Here is a 15,781-nt window from a genome sequence, read left to right as displayed (position 1 = left end):
CCCCTTTTACGACACAGAGACCCCTGGAGCGCCCAGTGCCTGTCGGCGTGCCCTGAGCTAGTTCGGTAAACGAAGCCCGGGCAGCGCTGCACTGCCCTGGAACTGCTGCCTTGCAGGACGGGCCTTCTAGGTCCCGCCTTCCATAGCCTCTCCGCCTATAGCTAGGGCCTGCCATGAGGGGTGGCGCGGGGCTCCGCTTTTCTTGACCAATGGGAAGGCGAGAGGCCTCCATGTTGGTGTGGCTGAAGGATTGGCAGGAGAGGCCTCGCGTCGGAGCCTTGAAGCCGGGTGGAGGGTGCGGGAGGGGGCGCTACTCCTCCGACGTCAGCTGTGTTGCGCTTTGAAGCTTTGGCAGCTTCGCCCTCCGACTATGGCTGCACGGTCGGTCATTCTCGGTATCGACCTGGGCACTACGTCTGTGAAAGCGGCCCTGGTGGAGTCCGCGCCCGGCGACCCATCCGGGTTCTTGGTACTGGCGAGCTGTGCCCGGGCTGCGCGGGCCGAGGCAGCGGCCCAGAGCGCTGCGGCAGGGCCCCAGGTGAGGCAGCGTCCTGGAGTTGCACCGCCTCGGGGAGCCACTCTCTTGCTCCTCAAAGGAGGCCTCCCCCCCCCCTTTTCTGCAAGGAAGTCTCCCCGATTTCTCCAGCCTGCCTGACCTCTGCCTGTCTGCTGCAGCTCCCTCTGATCCGTTAGGTTTCTTCCCGGTAGCTTTCCCACCTGCTGGCACCGATCTCCTTCCTCACTCTCTGGCCTCTGGTGTCCTTGCTTATGGCGCTGTATCCCCGTGCTCTCAGCCCTCCACTTGACCTGCGGGAAATTTCTCTCCTTGTGTCTGTGGAGTGACCTCAGGCCTCTCTTGTTCTTGCTGTCTCTGCACGTCACACCTGCCGGTGTCAAGTTTAGGATTCAGTTTGTTCCCCAGGGCAGAATCTGGATTTTCCTCAGGAACTAAGAGGAAGAATCAGAGCGAAAGAGTCTCTTCTCATTCTGCAGCGGTGGAATGTGGACTGGGGAATTGAAACACTTGGTCAGAAAAAGACACCAGGTTCCAAAAGCTGAGACACCTTGGAGGAAGGACTGCAGAGACAGAAAGACAGGAGAGAGAAAACGATTAAAATGTTAGAAAAAGATTGGATTCATTATTATACTCAAAACTAGTGTCTTGTGGGAGTTACAAGGTAGAAATGGGGGAGAATTTCACCACGATGAGAGCTCTGGGTTCAGTAACATCATCAGTTCTTAGAACTGGATTCCATTAATTCCCTGAAAAAGGTAGATTCCATTAATCTACCTGGAATCTAATCTACCTTTAATCTAAAACTGGATTCCATCAATTCCCTGTGTTCAGTTAATTGACAATAGAAATTAATATGTAGGAACTTTCTGTGTAACCTTTGGACTTCTTTTCCTGGATCTCTGCTTGTTCTCCTAGTTGTAATAGGAGGCCTCTAAGGCCCCTTCCAGCCACAAACTCCGATTTTTCTGGGCCATACTCCCAAGAGCTTGTTTTTCACAATCTCTTGCCAGTTATCTGGACTCAGTTGTTTACAGTTCAGAGTCTGTCTTGCTCAGAAACATTTCAGAGGATAAAGATTACAGGAGCACTTTGCATTTTCATTTTTTTTTTAAATATATGAAATTTATTATCAAATTGGTTTCCATACAACACCCAGTGCTCATCCCAAAAGATGTCCTCTTCAATACCCATCACCCACCCTCCCCTCCCTCCCACCCCCCATCAGCCCTCAGTTTGTTCTCATTTTTTAAGAGTCTCTTATAGCACTTTGCATTTTCATAGAGACTTTCAAAATTAGTTTGGTTGGGGCATCAGGATACTTTAGAATGATTATTTCACCTCATGGACTGTGAAACGGGGGCAAATTCAGCTCTGACCCTGTGGGGGTGAGCAGCTGGGATTAGAGGATGTGAGTTTAGGCAGTGCCCTTTCTCTTGCAGTAGGGCCACTTCTTGAAAACTGCTTTCTCAGCTTCCCCCAGCGTTCAGCAGGCTGTTCCGTGTTTACAGGCACACAGTGTGCCACACCTGCCTAATGAGGGGTTTCGGAGAGGCCAGTAATACCCCCCTTGCATCTTCCATGTGTGCTTTGTGCTCTGGGACAAACGGCATTGCTGTAATTTAATCTTTAGCAGAATTTCTCCACCTTGGCACTGTTGATACTTGGGTCAGATGATTCTTCGTTGTGGGGAGCTGTCCTGTGCATTGTAGGATGTTCAGCACCCCTACCTACTACATGCCCGTAGACCCTTCCTACCCAGTTCTGACACCCCAAAATGTCTCCATATTGCCAAATTTACCCTAGGGGACAGAAACAACTGGTGTCCCTGTGTTCTCTCTATGTCCATACTTTTCATTCTTAAGAAGTATTGTGTAGAACAAGGCCAAGCTTGGCAGCTGTATAGAAAGTCAGGCTTTTAGGTGTTTGCAACCTTAAAATACCAGGATTTTTGAGTGAATCTCTGTGACCCTTTCGGAGTTAGTTTTTCCTTTCTGGGCCTCAGTTTCTTCATCTGTAAAGAGGGGTGTGGAGGAGGAGGGTTGACTTGAGTTTCTAAGTTCTGTTCTCAAATCTAAAGTTCTAGGATTTGATCTGGATAGAGTGATTGATAGTCTGAACCAAGAAATGGAGGCAGCGCCTTTCCTGTTACCTTGTGGGTATGCCCATTGTTCGAGAGCTACTCCCTCATCATACTCACCACTGAAACTCGAACTAATTGCTGAACACCGACTGCCTCCTTGTCTTCGCTCCCACCTGGCCCATTTCCCTCCTTCACCGTCCCACCCACACAACTCACACACCAGTGGGCCCATTTTAAACAGTGGCTCCTCTGTCCTGGGTTGATATACCATCTGGCCATGTGGGAACTCTTTAAACTAGCACTGTTCTGTAGAAACTCTAGCTATGAAGCTGACCCACACCTGGAATTTCCAGTTCTCTAGTATTAAAGTAAAAAGTAACAGCTGAAATTAATTTTAACTGCATATTTTATTTAGCTCCATGTATCCAACATACTATCATTTCAATATATAATAATGAATATAAATTTATTAATAAGGTATTGTGCATTTTTCATACTAAATCTGAAGTCTGGTATGTATTTTACACTTGCAACACATCTCAATTCAGTGCCAGCCATGCACCTCCTCTCTGCTGGGCTCTCACTGCCCAGCCAGTTCTGCTGTAGTCTCCCATTTACAGTCTCTTTAGGGTCTGGGGCTGCCTTCTCAGGAAAATGATTTGTGTTCCCTCTGCACTCTTTTCCCCATTCTACTCATCCTCACCTTCCTTTTTTTCTGTTTCTTTGTTCACGCTTGTTTGGAGCCTAGAACTGCCCCTGCCCAAGGCCAGCAGGCTGACGGACAAGTGAGGGGTCTGTCCCAAGGAGGGAGAGGGCTGTGTTCTGCCCTGGGCAGGATAGCCTGGGGCTTGAGGGCTCAGTCTTCAGATGCTTTTCCAAGACCGGAAGCTTTCTCAGTTCCCCAGAAACCAGACATTTATTAAGAATGGAGCCACATTTCTCTTCTGAGTTTTCCAGGGGTCCTTCTAGTTGTTAAGCTTATTATACCTTGAGGTGATTTTTGTGTGCCAGAAACATTGCACTTTGGTTGAAATCAAAGTAAGTATTCAATTTACTAAATTCAGAACCCTAGTTCTTAAACTTTTAAATTTAGGTTATAAAGCTGGTTCCATTTATAAGTCTAACATGTCACTATCATTTTTGAGGGCCTTTGAATAATACTTAATGCTATTTCAGTTAAGTATCTTAGTTATACAGTATATAAATATATATATTTATACATATAGGTAAATATATATTTATCTAGTGTATAACTAAGATACACTATATACACTAGATAAATATATATTTATCTATATATAGATTTATATTTATATTTTTTATAAATAAATTTATAAATTTATAAATATTATATTTATATATATTTATAAACCTATCTATCTATCTATATATATATTTAGGTACTGTAGTTGCCTGACCCACAGCTTTTCAGAATACTTAAATAATTCTTATAAATCTAATAAGTTAAATGGATAACTACATAAACTTTAAATGCTCTTATATGTTTAAAATCCTTTTATAAATATACAGTAATGAGATTTGAACTTATAATCACAAATCTAGATCAGTTACTCAATTTCACACTTTAACTTGGAGTTGCAGAAGTAACCTAGGCCAAATTCTCTTAAACATATAAATTTACCTAAAATACCAAATGCTCAGATTTCCTTAAGCACAAATGTTAATCCCATAGGTATGACTCTTTTAAACATGCATGTTTAATTCTTGATCAAGGAAGCAGTTCTGTCATCTGGGTTGCTTTTCCAAGTCTATATATTTTGGTGGCCTCCTTAGCTTATTGAGACTTCTTACTGATTAGAGGCATCTCCTGGGATGGGATGGGATCTTGGAGTCTGATTTCTAGCCTTTAACAGAGACTTCATAATTTAGAAGAAGAGATGGTCATGGAAACCTAAATTTTTTGGTGTGAGTCACCTACTTTTGAAGTTATATTAGTTTCTACCTCCCACCCATCTGGATGTACTACTTGATTGGATCTGGCATTTCATTATCTCTAAGATCCCTAAATGTGTTTTCCCATCTGATTCCAGACACCTCTAACTTTTTTCAAATCCTGCATTCTATTCATATTCTTGTCTCTTAAGACCACTGGACCCAGAGATATTAGCATGCTATTTGATTATGTTCTTAACTCTCATGACTTTGTTTTTCAAGGTTATTTTGCCTAGACAAGTTTGTAAGGAGGCAAATCAGGGGAAAAGGCAAATCAGGAGAAGATGGTCCTGACTTTCTTGAATCTCATTTCCACCCTAAAAATCTTTCTATACTATCAGTCTCTTTCTGGGTACCTTATCTCATTGCCTAATTAATATTCTGAAAACACTGCTCTGATGATGATACTGTCCCATTGAGAAAGCCCCAAGGGCTCCCCATTGGCTTTAGGAGGAGCCCCTTACTCTGGGGCTCAAGGTCTGCCATTGGGCTCAGCCTCTCTTTTATAGCCTCTTTTCCCACCACACCCTTGCATGGACCATCTCACTGTTGCTGTGCCCAGGTATTCTCTGGGCTTTCTTCTTGCCTGCCTTCCTTAGTGGATGTTTTATTCTTTTTTTTTTTTTTTTTTTGTAAGTTTATTTATTTATTTTGAGGGAGAGAAAACACGTGCGCAAGTGGCCCAGGGTGAAGGCTCGTGTGTGAGAGCCAGGGAGGGGCAGAGAGAAAGGGAGAAAGATAATCCCATGTGGGTTTTACCCTGTCAGCACAGAGCCTGATGCAGGGCTTGATCTCAGGAACCATGAGACCATGACCTGAGCCAAAATCAAGAGTTGGACAGTTAACTGACTGAACCACCCAGGTGCGCCCCTGCCCCCCGTCCCCCCGGTCGGTGTTTTGTTTCCAAGTCTAAGGCCTGGCCCTAAAGGCACTGAGGAAATGTTTGTCAGATGGATGAACTAAAGTCCCAAGTAGAAGCAAACACTAGGGCTTGTCCACGAGGCCTTTCCTGGCTACACCTTTCCTTCCAGGTTCCTTCCTGCTGTGTTCCATCCTGCCCTTATCCCAATCCTCTGTGTGCCTTGAGATAGACCCTTAATTTCTCCTTACATCTTGGTCTTGTGTTTTCCTATCCTTAATGTTAGACTGTCAGTTCCTATAGGGCAGGGGCAGTGCTTTTCTCAGCTCAGACTTGCCCACAGTAGAGGGCAGAGTCTTAGCCATTTTGGAACCTCATCTGCCCCAGCACCTCACCTGTGCGGGGAGGGAGTGGAATCTCGTCCACCACATTCCTACTCTAGGTGCTGCTGGAGGTGGTGGAGAACCCTCAGTCCCACATGTCATCCGTGAGCCTAGTCAGCAAGTCCTGGAAGTGACCCCAGTGGAATTAGCTGGGCAGCCGCTACCCAGGAAATCCCTTGGGGCCTCTGCCCTTTCCCCCCCCCCCCCCTGTCTGTGTGCCACTGCCTGACGCGTCCTGTTCTGTTTCCAGGGGCGGGAGCAGGATGTAAGCAGAATCATCCAAGCCCTAAATGAGTGCCTTGCTGCCCTTCCTCAGCAGTTGCTCCAGGAAGTCTGTGGCATTGGAGTATCAGGACAGATGCATGGAGTCATGTTTTGGAAAACAGGCCAAGGTACGCTGGGCTCCAGGGATGATCATGTGCTTCTAGCAACCACTGTGGAACAGCAAAGTGCTGCGGAGGGCTCTCTCTGAAGGATCGGGTCACCCTGCAGTAGGAATGGAATGACACATGTTGTCTCTTGTATTTTGTGTACGTCCTGTATGTTGTGTACCTCCTATCTTGTACAAATGTGTAATGAGTAAGTGAACTGTCCACTCACACACCGTCCATCAGCAGGGTGAGGGAAAAGAGTGACTTGTCTCTGATTCTCTGTAGGATTCAGTGGAGTGGATTTTCCACAGCTTTCTCTTTTGTGTCAGGGTCTCAGAGCATCAAAGTAGACAACTAAGAGATTAGTGTGGTTATAGGAGATGCCAAGACACAGTGGAAATACTTTTGAATTTGGGCATAATTTTTGTTGTTTGTCATAATCACAGACATTTGTGATTTTTGAATTCCAGGGCTTGTCCTTTTTATGGGCTCAAGTGCTAAGAATTATTTAGTTGGTTGCCTTATATCTTAAATGCCACAGTGCAGGTGACCTGTTCTTTTTGGCCTCTAGGAAGAGACTTATTAAGCCAGCAAAATAATGATGAGTAATTTACATGCCAGATGTTGGGCTAAGGATGTTACCTGCATGATCACATTGAACATTCCTGACATCTTCATGATATAGGTTACATTATTGTCCCCATTGTGCAGATGAGAAGTGGAGGTTCTGAAGTTAATATGCCTGGGCTCATATGGCAGCAAGTGGGGACTCCAGCTTTTGAACCCAGGTTGGTGTGACTTCAGACACTAAGCTTTTAAAGGCCTCTTGGAGAACCAAAGCTGCACGAGGGTGCAACAGTTCAATGAAGCCAGGAACTTCCCAACAGAATGTCTGAGGAAGGATTAGGATATTATGAGCTCCTATTACAGCAAGCATTAAAAAACTTTTTTAACTAAAAAGTTCTATACAGACATAAAAGTAGGGAGTATTATGGACCAACACACACCCATTACCCAGCTACTTTACTGCAGGGTTTTCTTTATTAAGGTCTAAAAAATTTATTTTGAGAGAGAGAGAGCATGCACGAGCTGGGGAGGGGCAGAGAGAGAGGGAGAGAGAGAGAAACCCAAGCAGGCTCTGCACTGTCAGTGTAGAGCTGGATTCAGGGCTTGATCTCACGAACCGGGAGATCATGACCTGACCTGAAATCAAGAGTCAGACGTTTAGCAGACTGAGCCACCCAGGCACCCCCTACTGTAGGTATTTTAAGTAGAGGATGGATGGCTACTTTGGGGGCTGTAGTTAAGGGGATTTGAACACCAGATTCACCCCTTTTTGCCTGGAGAGTCAGTGATTCCAGTTCCCCGGGGCCAAGTGAGTGGTGACCTGCTTCTAAGCAGCATGACTGGTGTCTAGTGATGCATCCTTTGATCAGTTCCCAGGAGGGGCTGGGTGACTGTAGAAGCCAGTGTAGGACCTCTTGCTTCTTCCCTCTTCCTCATCTGCCTGTTGTCAGGCTGGCTGGGACCACAGGAGCTGCTTGGCTCCAATCAGTAGCAGGAGGAGAAGGCCAATTAGGATGTTAGAGCTGACCTCTCAGAGGGAGTCTAGGTTGTAAAAACTTTTTAAACTCCTTAATTTTGCATTAACGAGAATAAATGTCCTTTTAATACTAAAACCTGTCCCAAAGAGGACAGCAGAGATCTAATGATTGTGGTCTGGTCATCTGCCTCCCTTTCTGCCCATTTCCTGGACTCTGTAACAACCACACAAACCATTGCCCACATTGTTGGAGAGAGCTGCTTAATATTTCATTGAGTCAGCCCACATGCCTCCTTGCTTTGTTTTCTGCTTCTGGGAAGGAGGGAAACCACTATTTGACGATGGTAATACTTGCTTAGCAGAGTTGAGTGAAATCGTACTTGGGATCAAGACATTGTGTTTTTAATGGTGGCCATAAATCAGTTTAGCTTCAGTACCTACAGTGAATAAGGCTCAGTACTTGACCCCACGGGAGACGTAGAAACTAGCAGACGAAGCCCTCACCTTCCAGGGCACACTCAAGGCAGTCAACACAGACAGGCACCAGTAAGCCGAGCGGAGAGCTAATTGCTTCCATGAGGGCACAGGCCAGCCAGCGGGGAGAGGAAAAACAGTGAGAGTGTCTTCTGAGAGGCCTGTGGTTATGCCTGTAGACTCCATTTCGAGGGTCAGTAATAGCAGGAGAGAAGTGGGCATGATAAGACCAAGCTAAAAGGCAAGCGGCTGACTGGGAGAAAATGTTTGCTTGTGTGAATAATATGGGTACATATAAAGAAATAAGGACAGAGAAAGGACAAATGGTCCTGTGGAAAATGGGCAAAGGATACCTATAGGCAGTTCCTAGAAGAGGAAATACAAGTGGCTAATAAGCATATAAAAAGAGGCTCAATGTCATTAGTAATTAGGGCAGGGCAGATGAAAACAAAAATGAGAAATCATTTCCACCCACTGAGTTGTAAGAAATCAAAGTCTGAAAATGTCAAGGCTGGGAAATGGGGTGGAAAATTGATATTTTTAAATATGGCCGGTGGTAGTATAAATTAGCATGGCGGTTTGGAGGGCAGTTTGGCGGGGGCCTGTTCCAAACAAGGGGGCTGCTGTGACTCAGCAGCTTTGCTACTTGGTATCTGCTCAGGAAAATTACTTTACCATGTATGTGCATAAGGAGGTGTAATCACGGTTGTTCATTACTTTGTTATGGTAGCGAAAACTGGCGTTTAAGCTCTGGGGAATGGATGCATAAATGGTGGTATGCCCAGGCTGTAGGAGGATATGCAGTGTAGTCAAAAAGAATAAGGTGCATTCACATACACTCACATGGAAAGGCCTCTAGAACATTTGCTGGATGTTAAAAACAACCCCTAGAAGAAGAAATATAGTACAATGCTGTTTGCTTAAAAAAAAAAAAATAGACAAAAACAAAATAAAGTCAATCAAGCCAAACAAAATATGTTGTGTGAGTGTGAAAACTTGAGATAGTTCCCCGCAAGTGCTAACAGGGACAGGAGTGGGGCCAGGACTCAGGTAGGGGTATAAGCGGACCTCTGGCTTTATCTGTAATAGCTGAACATCTCATACCGAGAATGCATTCACTTGTCACTTCTGTAATTAAAAAATTAAAAATATATCAATTCTTTGCCGAGAGAGAGAGAGAGAGAGAGAGAAGGAAGAAAGAAAAAAGTTAACAAATATCAGACCAAATTCTGAAACAGAGTGGATTTGAATCTTGGTTCTACCATTTAATAGCTATGTGACCTTTGGCAAATTTTTCTTAACTTCTCTCTGCTTCATTTTTCTTGTAAAAAGGGAAGAATTATCATGCCTATATTATAAGGCTGTTATATAGATTAAATGAATTATTTTTGAAGTGCTTTGAAGAATACCTGGTACATAGTAAGGATTCCATATTTGTTTTCTCATACAAACAAAATAAAACTGTTAGTCAAAAAAAATTTTTTTTAAAGGATCAAAGAGTTTTGGAAGCAGATAAAGGGGTTGAAAAAAAGCTGTAGAAATCCGGCTTTAGGGCTGGAATAAGAATCCCAACTTTAGGGACACCTGGGTGGCTCAGTCAGTTGAGCATCTGACTCTTGGTTTTGGTTCAGGTCATGATCCCAGGGTCATGGGACTCCATTGCACTGAGCATGGAGCCTTCTCCCTCCTGCCACCCTCTCTCTTTCTCTCCCTCTCTCTGCCCCTCTCCTACTCACTTGCTCTCTCTTTCTCTCTCTAAAAAATAAAAGAATTTTTAAAAAGTAAGAAATATATGTTTTAAAAAAAAGAATTCCAGCTTTAAGTGTAGGTACAAATACAGTATGTAGTTGTGGAGGTGCACTGCTTTGCCCTGACCCCTACCCCAAGTGAAACTTCATACACTTCAGGTGCATGATCTGTAAGGCACCTCCCTGCTCTTCTGGTTACTGGCTGGGGATACCAACCAGAGTTTGACAAGCTGTCTCAGAGCCTTTGCCCTGACCCATCTACCTGCAGCATGTATCCCCAGACATTCTTTTAAAAAAAATTTTTTTTTAATGTTTATTTATTTTTGAGAGAGACAGAGACAGAGAGCAGGGTAGGAGCAGAGAGAGGGGGAGACACAGAATCCGAAGCAGGCTCCAGGCTCCCAGCTGTCAGCACAGAGCCTGATGCGGGGCTTGAACTCACAAACCGTGAGAACATGACCTGAGCCAAAGTCAGATGCTTAACCAACTGAGCCACCCAGGCGCCCCCTCCCCAGACATTCTTATGGCTCACTCTCTTCTTTCATCCAGGTCCCTCCTCACACGTCACCTCAGGGAAGACTTCCCTGATCACCCTTCAAAAATCTATCACTGCTGTTTATTTCTTCACAGCAATGAAAAGTATCAGATATTATATACTTGCTTGTGTATATTCTATATACCTAGCGTAGAAGCTTCATGACAGTAGTGACTTTTTCTTGTTGATTGCTGCATTCTCAGGGACTAGAACCCGTGCCTAATACATATTAGATACTTAATAAACATGTCATTCAATCACCCACATATGAATGAACAAATGGATGTTTCATGGTCTGGAACAAAGAGGGGAGAGGCAGTTAAGTTTCTTTCTTTGGTTCTTAATGAAAAAAATTTATAGGAAAATGTAATGATTTTGGCTCCCAAATCTGGGGCCTGAGATCAGACATAGCCACAAAATAGCTGCATGTGAGGCTTTGCCCTGCTTTGCTTTATGGTAGGCATTGTTCTCATCTGGAGGCCATCTCAGGACATATGGAGAACAAATTCTCATCTCTGTCCATTAGATCCGGAATGTTCTTGTTACTGATAACCTTTCTCAGCTGGCACTCAAGATTCTTTTCCCATTCTGCTACAGTGGTTGTATTTATATTCTGTGGAAGTGTGAGATATATTCCTTATATGAGAAGAGGAGAAAACAAAACATATGTAGGGATGTGTATTGTCTTTCTTGAAGGCTGCTGCAAATCTTAGACCACAGACAGAGTTTAGAAGGTAAAGATTCATTTGCATCACCATTATCATCACTAACATTAATTGAGTACTGACTGTGTCAGGTACTGTTCTAAATGCTTTACATGTGTTAACTCATTTAATACTTACAACCCTACACACACAACACACACTACATACCCTAACCCTAACTCTAATCCTTCCCCTTGCCACTAGTCTGAGAGTGAAGTCGACACATGGCAGGAAGAGCTACCAGGACCCAGGAAAGAATTATAAGTGTCCTTTACCTCTGGGCTTCCGGATACAGTTGCCACCAAGGTGCTGAACTAGTTTGACAGCTGGCTGTCTCTGCCAAGGTCAGTTTTAGAGGAATCATAAGAGAAAAACACCAAGGAAAGGGGAGAACATTGTGAGAGAGCCTGGGGTGATGGGGCTGCTTTGATTTGGGATGTGTGGGTTGACAGTGGCTTGGGTCTGGGGCAAGAGGCAACCAGCCTTGCCTGTGAGAGGATAAATCAGGAGGGGAACAGCTGGTCCCCTGGACTGCCATGGCTGTGGGACAAGCAGCATTGTCTGCATACCCTCAGCAGCTCAGGTGTCTTCAGGAATAAAATCAAGGCAGTGGAGAAAAGCAGGAGTCTCTTTCCAAATCCCAGGGCTGGTGACATTGTAATCTAAGGATCCTCAAAACATTGTTTTTTCCTGGGAGGCAGAGTGGAAGTACTGACCTGAGGAGATGTTTTGCACGGTGGGATGGATTAGCTGCAGATTTACCCCAGGATTCATTCATCCTTTCCAGCCACTTGGAGGCTGGCAGGGATGGAGATCTGGCCCGTTTACACTGACTGACAGAGTAGCCAATAGTCCCAGCACAAAATGAGTTCATGGGCCAGGACAATAAGACATTTGAAGAGCACAGCTGTTTCACAAGAAAAACATTGTGCCAGGTGATTTGATGGAGATTCTTTGAGAAACAACTGTTAGAATGGTCAGTCTAATTTAAAATTAGCTTGACATACCTACTAAAATGTATGAAAGGAGAATATTAGCAAGAAAACATAAAAAGGACCAAGGAGAATTATTAGGTCTGAAAAAATATAATGGTTGAAATAAAGAATGTAATAGACGGGATTAATAACAAAATGGATAGAACTTCAGGACAAATATGAAAATAAAAGATGCAAATTTAGAAAATCTTTCAGAAGGAAGAAGAAAAGGACAAAGAAGTAGAAAATATAAAAGAAAAGGTAAGAGATATTGAAGATACAAATAGAAGCACTAGCATCTGAATAATAGGAGATCTAGAAAAGGAAAAATAAAAGTGGTAGAGGAGGAAATATTTGAAGAACTAACGGAGAAAATTTACCATAATTGACAAAATAATATCTTATGCACCAGACTGAAGGGGTGCATAGAATGTCAAAGAAGGGAGAGAAGGAAAACCTCACAGCCAGATATAGTGAACTTTCAAGGATTTCAGACAAAGAAAATACCAAAAGCGTACACAGTGAAAGACCAGATCCTATATAAAATAATTACAAGCAGATTGACTAGACATTTTTCAATAGCAACATTCTATGTAAAAGTGCAATGGAATAGTATTTTGGTTACCTACTGGTGTATAGCAAACTACCTCCAAACTCAGTTACTTAAAACAGCAAACATTTTATTATATCTTGTACAATTTACTTCTGCATATCAGATAGAGCTACTGTACACGGAGTTGATGGAGGTTGCTTGGAAGTATTTGTGTAGTGGACAGATGGGTCTGGAGGGTTCAAGAGTGGCTCTACTCAATGCTTGATGCCTTGGTAGGGAAGGCTGGAAGGCTGGAGTCAGCCTGGAGGATGGCCTCTAGATGCCTACATGTGACTTCTCCATGTAGTTTCTCCAGCATGGTGGCCTTAGGACTTCTTTTTTTTTCTTTTCTTAAGTTTATTTATTTATTTTGGTGGGGGGAGGGGCAGAGAGAGAGAATTCCAAGTAGGCTCCACATTGTCAGCATGGAGCCCGATGTGGGGCTCAATGTCATGAACCATGAGACCATGACCTGAGCCGAAATCAAGAGTCAGATGCTTAACTGACTGAGCCACCCAAGTGCCCCAGGTAGTGGGACTTCTTACATGGTGGCTGGCTTTCCCCAGAGTGAGTGCTCCAAAAGGCTCTGGTGGGAGCCGCAAGACTTCTATGACCTAGCTTTGGGGGTCCTAGGATGTCACTACCCCCACATTCTCTTGGTCAAGCAAATCATCAAGTCCAGCCTAGATTCAAGGAAAGAGGATTTAGATTCTGCCCCTTAATGGGAGGAGTAGCAAGGAATTTGTGGCAATCTATCACAAATCTACAAAGTGTTTTTAAGTATTGAAGAAAAGGAACTTAGGACCTGGAATATTACAACTGTCCTTCAAGTATGAGGATATGAAAAGATATTCGGAGCCATATAGGCCTTTAGATGCTTTGCCACAGAACGAACTATACTGAAACTAGTTTTGAGCAATTTAAATAAGAGCAGAGAAAGATCCAGAAGATTTCAAGAGATAAATGACATAAATGAAGTAAAGATGGCTAGATTCCTGAATAAAGTTTGATGCCTAAAAATCAGTTAGCTAAGACCAAAGTCAAAGAGAAAATATATCCATCATCATCCAGAATCCAGTCTAGGTAGTATCCTCATGGTAAGAGTTGGAAGGATGGAGACTAGGGGACTTGAGAGTGTGCTAAGTTTCTTTCCTTACAGGGTGAAAGGGGATATAATATCAACTGTAGAAAATGAATAAAAAGGAATATAGAAGAAGTGGGATAAATGGAGGGAGTAGGTGACTTGCCCAGGGCCACACAGCCATTGGTGATGGAGTCAGGTATTAAACCCAGGTGCTCTTATATCAGAACCCAGGTGTGTGAGTGAAGCATTATCAGGGATGATAAAGTTGTGCTTTAACCTCACTAGCAGAATGGTCTCATGGACATGCTGCTGCTGGTCAGTGGCTCTTTTCTCTGTGTTTGGTAATCTCCTTTGTTTCAGGCTGTGAATGGACAGAGGGAGGGGCCTCCCCCGTGTTTGAGCCCAGAGCTGTAAGCCACCTGGTCACATGGCAGGATGGCCGGTGTAGCAGCGAGTTCCTGGCTTCTTTGCCCCGGCCGGAGTCCCATCTCAGTGTGGCCTCAGGGTTTGGCTGTGCAACCATCTTCTGGCTTTCGAAGAATAGGTACGGACAACTGTTTTTGAATTGGATTCTGGGTTTCTGGGGAAATGAGAGTGGCCAGAGGGCTATACCTCCAGCTGGTCAGCATCACTCCACATGCTGGAGTGTTCCTCAGTGAGGTGGCCTGGCACAGAGTGTGGTCACAGGACCTAGACTTGGTCCAGAGCTGCTTCATTTCTCAGAAGTTTTGGTTATCTGATTCTAACCAGGGGTGGAAAGAAAGGGGCAGAGAGGACAAGGGACTTGCCAAGGGTCACGTGCTGAGTTAATGGTAGGGTCAGGGCTGCTGAAAACGGCCAATGTCCGGTTTTCCCAAGCGTTCTCCCCTGAGACCACTCCCCTAAGGCTGACCCCAGCCAGCTGTGTTTTGAGTGGCTGGGAGGTCCTCACCCCGGAAGGTTTACTTGTCAGGGGGCTGTTTGTGGGGTGCTGGTTGCCACCCGGCTATGCCATGTCTAGTCTACTGCCTGCAGCTAGGTATGGTGCATGCTTTCAAGTTGCTATTAGACCATGTTGAATTGTTTTTGATATGAAAACTAGCCCAGAGTTCCTGAAGTCCTATGATGCAGTGGGCACCATCCATGACTATGTGGTTGCCATGTTGTGTGGCTTGCCAAGATCCCTGATGTGCGACCAGAATGCTGCTAGCTGGGGATATTTCAACACTCAGAGCCAAAGCTGGAACTTGGAGATGTGAGTATATCCTTGCAGGCCGGCTCCAGGCTAAAGGTCAGAATCTCTAATGTGAGAGCTTCAGTGGGACTTTCCCATTCAAGAAGAGTGGAGGATTCCAAGAGGCCAGGAATCAAGTTCCAATGTCCTTCAGCCTGTTTCAGTCACCAGGCACGGGTGGGCCTAGCTGTCAGCGAACCCTTGCAGGGGATTACCCTGTACGCCATGCTGTCCTGCTCTTCCACAATTGCCCAGACCTAGGTTGGCTTCTCCAGTTCTCTGTGACTCAGCCCTAGCCTACAGATTTCAAAGAATAACTTTCACTGTAATAAAGTTTAAAATAAGGTTAAAAAATGGAAGTAGCAGTCTTGAGAGATGTCTTTTAAAAGTTCTTTTTAAGCAATCTTTTGCCTTTTCAGATCCAGAAATCCAGTGCCCTATAAGTTCACTTCCTTCAGGGTCCAAATTCTGAGCTCTGTAATAAAGCAAAAAGCACCTGGTAGTTCAGGTAAAGGACTTTCCAGCATGTTTTATAAAATTGACAGCCCGTGTTCACTAACCCCGAGTGATGAATGCGTTTGGTATTCAGGAGACTGATGGATTTGACTTTGGTTTGGCCTGTGCTAACTGACTGTGACTTTGTGTTGGAACTCTATCTCCCTTTGCAGAGTATTTGTGTTCCCTTCAAACATAGGAGCCTGAGTGGGGATGATATCTGGCTCTTGTGTAATCCTTCCTGATCACCCCTGGT

At 44.4% G+C, this 15,781-nt stretch overlaps 1 protein-coding gene across 4 annotated transcripts in view; it reads left to right on the top strand.

Annotated features, from left to right (window-relative positions):
• The window catches only part of SHPK (sedoheptulokinase), a 28,074-nt gene that overhangs the window by 695 nt on the left and 11,598 nt on the right, over positions 1-15,781 (top strand). For 2 of the 4 annotated variants that reach the window (XR_009254991.1, XM_058703835.1), the window contains exons 1-4: positions 262-538; positions 6,043-6,184; positions 14,178-14,361; positions 14,899-15,051. Coding sequence is in view for 3 of the 4 variants with exons in the window: in XM_058703835.1 (XP_058559818.1) it covers positions 371-538; positions 6,043-6,184; positions 14,178-14,361; positions 14,899-15,051 (647 nt within the window). In the remaining variant the exon portion in view is untranslated. Of the gene's footprint in view, positions 1-261; positions 539-6,042; positions 6,185-14,177; positions 14,362-14,898; positions 15,052-15,781 lie in introns of those variants that run through there. The other 2 variants (XM_058703837.1, XM_058703836.1) reach the window with 1 other exon arrangement.

The sequence above is a fragment of the Neofelis nebulosa genome, chromosome 16 (assembly GCF_028018385.1).
Source record: "Neofelis nebulosa isolate mNeoNeb1 chromosome 16, mNeoNeb1.pri, whole genome shotgun sequence".
Classification (NCBI taxonomy): domain Eukaryota; kingdom Metazoa; phylum Chordata; class Mammalia; order Carnivora; family Felidae; genus Neofelis; species Neofelis nebulosa.
The sequence above is the reverse complement of the archived record's forward strand: the minus strand, read 5'-3'. Positions and strand labels throughout refer to the sequence as shown.